Source organism: Terrapene carolina, unplaced genomic scaffold (assembly GCF_002925995.2).
Source record: "Terrapene carolina triunguis isolate 2854851 unplaced genomic scaffold, T_m_triunguis-2.0 Scaffold397, whole genome shotgun sequence".
In the NCBI taxonomy this organism is placed as follows: Eukaryota; Metazoa; Chordata; order Testudines; family Emydidae; genus Terrapene; species Terrapene triunguis.
In genome coordinates, this window is record NW_020664748.1 from 1,805,140 (window position 1) to 1,813,151 (window position 8,012).

The 8,012-nt window shown below is 47.5% G+C and overlaps 1 protein-coding gene across 1 annotated transcript in view; it reads left to right on the plus strand.

Moving 5' to 3' along the window:
* RUSC1 (RUN and SH3 domain containing 1) overlaps positions 1-8,012 on the plus strand; it is a 26,557-nt gene that overhangs the window by 12,236 nt on the left and 6,309 nt on the right. The window contains exon 4 of the mRNA XM_024219940.3: positions 1,250-1,348. Within this exon, the coding sequence (XP_024075708.2) occupies positions 1,250-1,348 (99 nt within the window). The remainder of the gene's footprint in view (positions 1-1,249; positions 1,349-8,012) is intronic.

Consider the following 8,012-nt stretch of genomic DNA (forward strand, 5'->3'; position numbering starts at 1 on the left):
CCCCCTCTGAGCCCCATGACTGTGACCCCCAATCTTCCTGCGCTGGGGCAGAGATGGATACCCACTCTGGGTCACCACAACACTAGAGCAGGGGTGCGGGCTCAGTGGGGAGCAGAGGGGGAGTTCTTTGCCATCCCAGATCCTGCATCCTCCTAGGTCTCCTTCTGGTCTCTGTTGCCTGGGTTTGTGGGATGCCCTTGCAGGGAGCAGTGACCTGCTGGAAGAGCAGTGAATGCTCCAGCCCCTGCCCCTCTGGGAGCTGGGCTTGAACTCCCAACTCCTCTCACACAGGGACAGCTGCTTACCAGGGGTCTGTATATGAGTGACTCACTTACAGGGCCTGTTACAGGCTCCCAGGGCAGGGATGTATCCCTAGGCAGCTGTCCTGGTCTCCCCTCTCCTGGGAGAAAGTGTTCCTAGCTTGGAGGGAGGCTATGGCCATAGAGGAAGAAATTCGGCAAGCCCCATGTCCACAGCAGCTCAGGGAGTCTGGCTGGAAAGGGCCAGTGCTAGGGGCCATGCCGGGGCCAGCGTCAGGGGCTGTGCCAGGGCCAGAGCTAGGGGCTGTGACGAGGGCTGTGCCAGAGCCTGCGCCAGGGGACGTGCCAGAGCTGGGGCCAGAACCAGGGGACATGCCGGGGCCAGGGCCCGGCGCCAGGGGCCGTGCTGTGGCCAGTGCCCGGGGCCAACGCTTGGGCCAGGGACTGAGCTGGGACAAGTTTCCTTTGCTGGGGATGTTTCCAGCTTTGTCCACCCTGGGAAATCTCTTCTGAGCAGCTTCCCCTCATCTCCAGCTGCCGAGCCCTTTGCTCTGGCCTGGGGATTGGGGTCTGAACCCTGCACGTCCCCATTCGGGGCTGGCTCCCTGAGCCACTGGCTGGTAACCTGGAACATACTGTGCAAACTTCTCCATTGCTCTTCCTCCCCCGTCCCAGCCCTGACACTGACCTGGCCTCATTTCCGTACGCTCTAGCTAAGGACACCCAGGACTCCATGAGAAGTGGGAGGTGAGACTGGGGTGAATGAGGGACCATCCCCCTTCCCAGGGATGGATGCAGCCCCGTTGGCAGGAATGTGCTGCACTGGCTGGCTCATAGAAAGGCTTATGAGGAAGGACCCCGCCAGCCCACAGTGACCGTGGCCGTGGTGCTGTCTGCTCCCGGACAGGGCGTGCTGTGCCCGGCGGATGTGGGGCCTGTGTCACACAGCCCCTGCCAACTGACTGACCAGGTTCTCTTTCTCTCTCTAGTCAGACATTCTCAGTCCTTTGCCGGTGTCCCAGGGGCAGGCCAGCACTGGATGGCAAATGCAGACAGAGCCTATGACCATCTGAGAGAGCAAAAGAAAGGTAACCCTCGCCCACCCCGAAATCTGTGCAGGGGGCCCCCTTCCATGCTCTTGGAATCCAGATGGGTGGGAAAGTCCCGTTCTTGAGGGGATCTGGTTTAATTTCTGAAGCAGCTTTGCAAAGGCACAAGCCGGCCCAGCCTCTTGGGACATCAGAGCCCAGGAGACTGCCTCAGACCTGGAGTTTTTCACTGTCTATGCCAGCTGGGACCTCTGGCCACGGAACTCCCCTCCTACCACAGGGTGATACTTTTGTTATAGATGCATCGATTTTAAGGCCGGTAGGAGCTATTCACTTAAGAAAGAAATTGGTAAAGTCCAGGTGGGGAACAGTCAAATGAAACAGAATCCTATTTAAATCTAACACATGAAGGCAAGGAACTGAATATTGACAAAATGTACAAGTGCTTACACACAAATACTAGAAGTCTAAATACTAAGGTGGGTGAACCAGAGTACCTGGCATTACAGGATGATGTCAATATAACAGGCATCGTGGAAACCTGGTGGAATGAGGATAATCTATGGGACATGGAAATACAGGGTATAAAATATGTAGGAATGACCGAGTAAGTCACACTGCTGGGGGAGTGGCACTATATGTTAAAGAAAGCATAAATCTTACATGAAATAAACTGTACTATGGAATCTCTTTGGTTAGAAATTCCATGTTTGACTAAAGAGAGTATAGCGGTAGGACCATACTACTGAGCACCTGACCAGTTCTTGTGAAAAGCTAAGAGAAGTTAGAGAAGCCACAAAAGCAGAAAGTGCAATAACACTGGGTGACTTCAACTATCCTCATATTGACTGGGTAAGTGTTACCTCATGGCATGATGCAGAGAGAACGTTTCTAGACACCATAAATGACTGTTTCTTGGAGCAGCTAGTCCTGGAAGCCACAAGGGCAGAGCCAATTCTTGATTTAGTCCTAAGTAGACCACAGGATCTGGTCCAAGAGGTAACTATAAATGAAGCACTCGGTAATAGTGACCATAATGTAATTAAATTCCACATCCTTGTAGGGGAGGTAATACCAAAGAACACCCCGCACGGTAACATTTAACTTTACAAAGGGGAACTACACAAGAATGAGGATATGCTTGTTAGACTGAAACTTAAAAGGAGCTGTCACAAGTGGTAAATGCCTGCAGGCATCCTGGTGACTAGTTAAAAGACAGTAAGAGGACCTAAAGAATGCCACCCTGAGTAAACAGCAGAGTAATGAAGGCTGTTGGAGGCAAAAAAGCATCCTTTAAAATTTAGAAGTCAAATCCAATGGAGGCTAATAGGGTGATGTATAAACTCTCACAGGTTAGTGTAACAGTACCAGAAGGCAGGCCAAGAAAAATTTGAGAAGCTACTTGCTAAAGATTCAGAAAATAACAGTAAGAGTTTTGTAAAGTACCTCAGAAGCATAAAGCTTGCCAAACAGGCAACAGGCCAGTAGATGACCAAGGTGTTAAAGCTGGTCTCTCACCAAAATATTTTGGTCCAATATAAGATATTACTTCACCCACCTTGTCCCTCTAAGGCGTTAAAAGAGCACTCAAGGAAGAAACAGCCATTGCAGAGAGGCAATATGAGTTCTTTGCATTGGTCTTCACATACGAACAGCCATACTGGGTCAGACCAATGGTCCATCTAGCTTAGCATCCTGTTGTCCGACAATGACCAATGACAGATGCTTCAGAGGGAATGAACAGAACAGGGCAATTATTGAGTGATCCATCCCCTGTTGTCCAGTCCCAGCTTCGGGCAGCCAGAAGTTTAAGGACACCCAGAGCATGGGGTTGTGCCCCTGACCATCTTGGCTAATAGCCATTGATGGATCTATCCTCAAGGAACTGATCTAATTAATTTTGAACCCCGTTATACTTTTGGCCTTCACAATGTCCCCTGGTAATGAGTTCCACAGGTTGACTGTGTGTTGTGTGAAGTACTTTCTTTTGTGTGTGTTTTAACCCTGCTGCCTATTAATTTCATTGGGTGACCCTGGTTCTTGTGTTATACAAAAGGGTAAATAACACTTATTTATTCATTTTCCCCACACCTTTCATGATTTCATAGACCTCTATCATATCCCACCTTAGTCGTCTCTTTTCTAATCTGAACAGTCCCAGGCTTTTAAATCTCTCCTCATGCGGAAGCTGTTCCATACCCCTAATCATTTTGGTTGCCCTTCTCTGCACCTTTTCCAATTCTAATATATCTTTTTTGAGATGGGGGAACCAAAACTGCAGGCACTATTCGAAGTGTGGGTGTCCCGTGGATTTATATAGTGCCATTAGGACATTTTCTGTCTTATCATCTATCCCTTTCCTAATCATTCCAGGCCTGCTCCAGGCACCAGCGAAGGAAGCAGGTGCCTGGGGCGGCCAATAGAAAGGGGCAGCACTCCCTACGTTATTGGGGCGGCACGTTCGGGTCTCCAATGGTGGAAAATATATATATATATATAGAGAGAGAGACCTATCTCATAGAGCTGGAAGGGACACTGAAAGGTCATTGAGTCCAGCCCCCTGTGTTCACTAGTAGGACCAACTACTGATTTTTTGCCCCAGATTCCTAAGTGGCTCCCCTCAAGGATTGAACTCACAACCCTGGGTTTAGCAGGCCAATGCTCAAACCACTGAGCTATCCCTCCCCCCTCAACTAAGGTTGAATTCAAGCTACTAATCAATGTTAAGAGCAGAGTTGTTGGATCTTTATTGCTATTTTAACCCAATTTAGCTCAGTTGGGTTATGTAAGAACAGAACGAAAAAACGTGTTGACTCTTCCACAAGCTATTGTATTCATCTTTGTGTCTGATAATTCTGCTCTCTGCTATTGTTTCAATCAATTTGCCTGGTACTGAAGTGCCAGGATTGCCTCTGGAGCCTTTTAAAAAAATCAGCGTTATATTAGCTACCCTCCAGCCATCTGGTACAGAGGCTGATGTAAGTGATAGGTTACATACCACTGTTAGGAGTTCTGCAGTTTCATATTTGAGTTCCTTCAGAATCTTAAGTGAATACCATCTGGTCCTGGTGACTTATTACTGTTTAGTATCAGAGGGGTAGCTGTGTTAGTCTGGATCTGTAAAAAGCGACAAAGAGTCCTGTGGCATCTTATAGACTAACAGACGTATTGGAGCATAAGCTTTCGTGGGTGAATACTCATCTGACGAAGTGAGTATTCACCCAATATGCATCTGACGAAGTGAGTATTCACCCACGAAAGCTTATGCTCCAATACGTCTGTTAGTCTATAAGATGCCACAGGACTCTTTGTCACTTATTACTGTTTAGTTTATCAGTTTGTTACAAAACCTCCTCTATTGACACCTCAATCTGGGACAGTTCCTCAGCTTTGTCACCTAAAAAGAATGGCTGAGATGTGGGAATCTTCTTCACATCCTCTGCAGTGACAACCGATGTAGAGAATTAATTTAGCTTCTCTGCAACGGCTCTGTCTTCCTTGAGTGCTCATTTAGTACCTTAATCACCCAGTGGCCAACTGACTGTTTGGCAGGCTTCCTGCTTCTGATGTACTTACAAAAATGTTCACTCTTAGTTTTTGTCTCTTGTGATAGTTTCTCTTCCAATTCTTGTTTGGCTTTCCTAATTATACTTTGACACTTGACTTGCTGCAGTTTATGCTTCTTTCTATTTTCCTCAGTAGGATTTGATTTCCGTTTTTTGAAGGATGCCTTTATGTCTCTAACCGCTTCTTTTACTCTGCTGTTTAGCTATGGTTAGGGTGACCAGACAGCAAGTGTGAAAATCGGGATGGGGTGGGGGTTAATAGGAGCCTATATAAGAAAAAGACCCAAAAATCAGGACTGTCCCTATAAAATCGGGACATCTGGTCACCCTAGCTATGGTGGCATTTTTTTGGTCCTCTTACTGTGTTTTTTGTTTGTTTGGATATACATTTAGTTTAAGCCTCTATGGTGGATTTTAAAGTTTCCATGCAGCTTGCAGGCATTTCATCCTTGTGACTATTCCTTTTAATTTCTGTTTAACCGGCTTCCTCATTTTTGTGTAGTTCCCTTCTTTGAAGTTCAGTGTTACTGTGGTGATTTTCTTTGGTATTTCCCTCCACTCCCACATCAAGGATGTTAAATCTAATTACATCTTGGTCACCATTACTGAGCAGCTCACCTATGTTCACCTCTTGGACCAGATCTTGTGCTCCATTTAGGATTAAATCAAGAATTGCCTCTCCCCTTGTGGGTTCAAGTACTAGCTGCTTCAAGAAGCAGTCATTAATTGTGTCCAGAAATTTTATCTCTGCATCCTGTCCTGAGGTGACAGGTACCCAGTTAATATGGGGTCAGTTGAAATCCCGCATTATTATTGGGTTTTCGGTTTTTGTAGCCTCTCTAATCTCCCTGAGCATTTCACATTCACTGTCACCATCCTGGTCAGGTGGTCGGTAGTATATTCCTACTGCAATACTCTTATTAGTCAAGCAGGGAATTTCTATCCATAGAGATTCAATGGTACAGTTTGGCTCATTTAAGATTCTTATTATATTTGACTCTATGCTTTCTTTCACATATAGTGCCACTCCCACACCATTTAATACCAGGCATTCAAGTTCACCCATCTTAGTATTTAGACTTCTTGCATTTATATATAAGCACTTATAATATTTGTCAATATTTAGGTGTCTGCCTTCATGTGATGTAGTTAAATGGGGCTCTTTTTCGTTTGACTTTTTCTCTTTAGTTCCTACCAGTGCTTCATTAATCTCTAGGCTTACTAGGATATAGAGTGTCGCCTTTCATAAATCCTCCCCTAAGCGATGTCTCTGTCCAAACCATGTGCTCCTCTGGACCTGTCAGCTTTCCCCAGCCCTCAGTTTAAAAACTCCTCTACAACCTAAAGGAACTATTAGGAAATGAATAGAAAATAGGACAGAAAATATCATAATGCCACTGTATAAACCCATGGCGTACCCGCACGTTGAACTCCGTGTCCCGTTCTGGTCGCCCCGTCTCAGAAAGGATGTAGTGGGCCTGGTAAAGGTTCAGAGAAGGGCAGAAAGATGATCAAGGCTATGGAACCTTCCATAGTAGGAGAGACTAAAAAGACGAGGGCTGTTCAGCTTGGAAAAGAGACAATGAAGGAGGGCTATGATAGCGGTCTGTAAAATCATGAATGCCATTTAAAAAGTGGATATAGAACTATTATTTATCCTTTTCCACAACACAAAAAACAGGGGTTACCCAATGAAATTAATAGGCAGCAGGTTTAATACAAAAAAGAGGAAGTACTTTTCACACAATCCACAATTAACCCGTGGAACTCATTGCCAGGGGATGTTGTGATGGCCAAAAGTATAACTGGGGTTTAGCAAAGAACTAGATAAGTTCATGGAGGATAGATCCATCAATGGCTATTAGCCAAGATGGCCAGAAATGCAGCCTTATGCTCAGGGCCACCTTAAACCTCTGTCCACTGGAAACCGGGAGGGAAGATGGGTGGATCACTCGAACTGCCCTGTTCAGTATGCTCCCCATGAAGCTCTGGCTTTGGCCACTGTTGGAGACACGATACTGGCCTAGATGCACCACTGTTCTGACCCAGTGTGACAGTTCTTAGGTTCTTATTCTGCTCCTCCAGCCAATCTCCTGCATGACATATAATTCCACCTAGCAATTCCTGCATCCAGCCAGTAATGGGGGGTAGCGAGAGCGTGTCTTTGAGAAACCCCCAATTTTGACCAAGGGCTCCAGGTGAATCCCAGGGAACCCTCTGCCCTAGGAGCTGTTGCCCTGTGCAATCACCCTTGCCCTCACAAATTTGCACCTTATTTGCAGTTTCAGTTTTTCTAACTTGGACTTCCAGCAGCAGGCTCCACTCTCCCTTTGCCTGGGAAATTAGAGGTCTGGGGGTTTATGGACTAACATCCCGCCCTCTTGGTACCTTTTCTGGCTGATGCATTCTTGTTTGTGAGATGGAGGTGTGGCTGTGGGGAGCTCCTGGAGGCTAGAGTCTTTGAGGAATCATGCTTCCAGTCTTTTCCAGCAGGTGGTGCTGTTGAGCCTGAAAACTTGGAGCCCCAGGTGGGTAGGTTGGTAGGGGAGGCCCTGGATTCTACAAACACCTTTAATCTTCTGTAGCAAACATTTCCATCCTTGGCTTGTTGCCATGGTAACTGCCAGTTCCCATTGCACCTTTATTCTTAGACTCTGAAGACTTGCTAAAGAGATGACGGTTCCCATGGCAATGCCCTGTGTTCCCCAGCAATTCCGGTGCGTCTACGCCGACCTCAGCAGTCAGCCTGCCCACCAAGGGCGACAGACTTGGGATTGCAGGGCTGGCGCTAGTGCTCTGAAAATAGCTGTGTGGAAGCTGCAGCTCGGGTTGGAACTGGGGGAGGCACACTGCCAAGGGCTGAGTCGACTTACCCAGAGGCTGAAGCAGCTGGAGCCACCCCGAGGGGCCCAGGTTCTGTGGCTCGATTCTGTCCCAGCCAACGGGGGTACTGTAGGGAATGGGGAGGGAGTCTCACAGGGGAGAGGGGCCGACCCCTGTCCCAGCCAGCGGGGGTGCTGCAGAGAACAGTCCGGCGGAGATTGCAGGGGACAGGCGCTATCCCTATCCCAGCCAGCAGGGGGTGCTGTAGGGAATGGGGGAGATTGCAGGGGACAGGCACTATCCCTGCCTTAGCC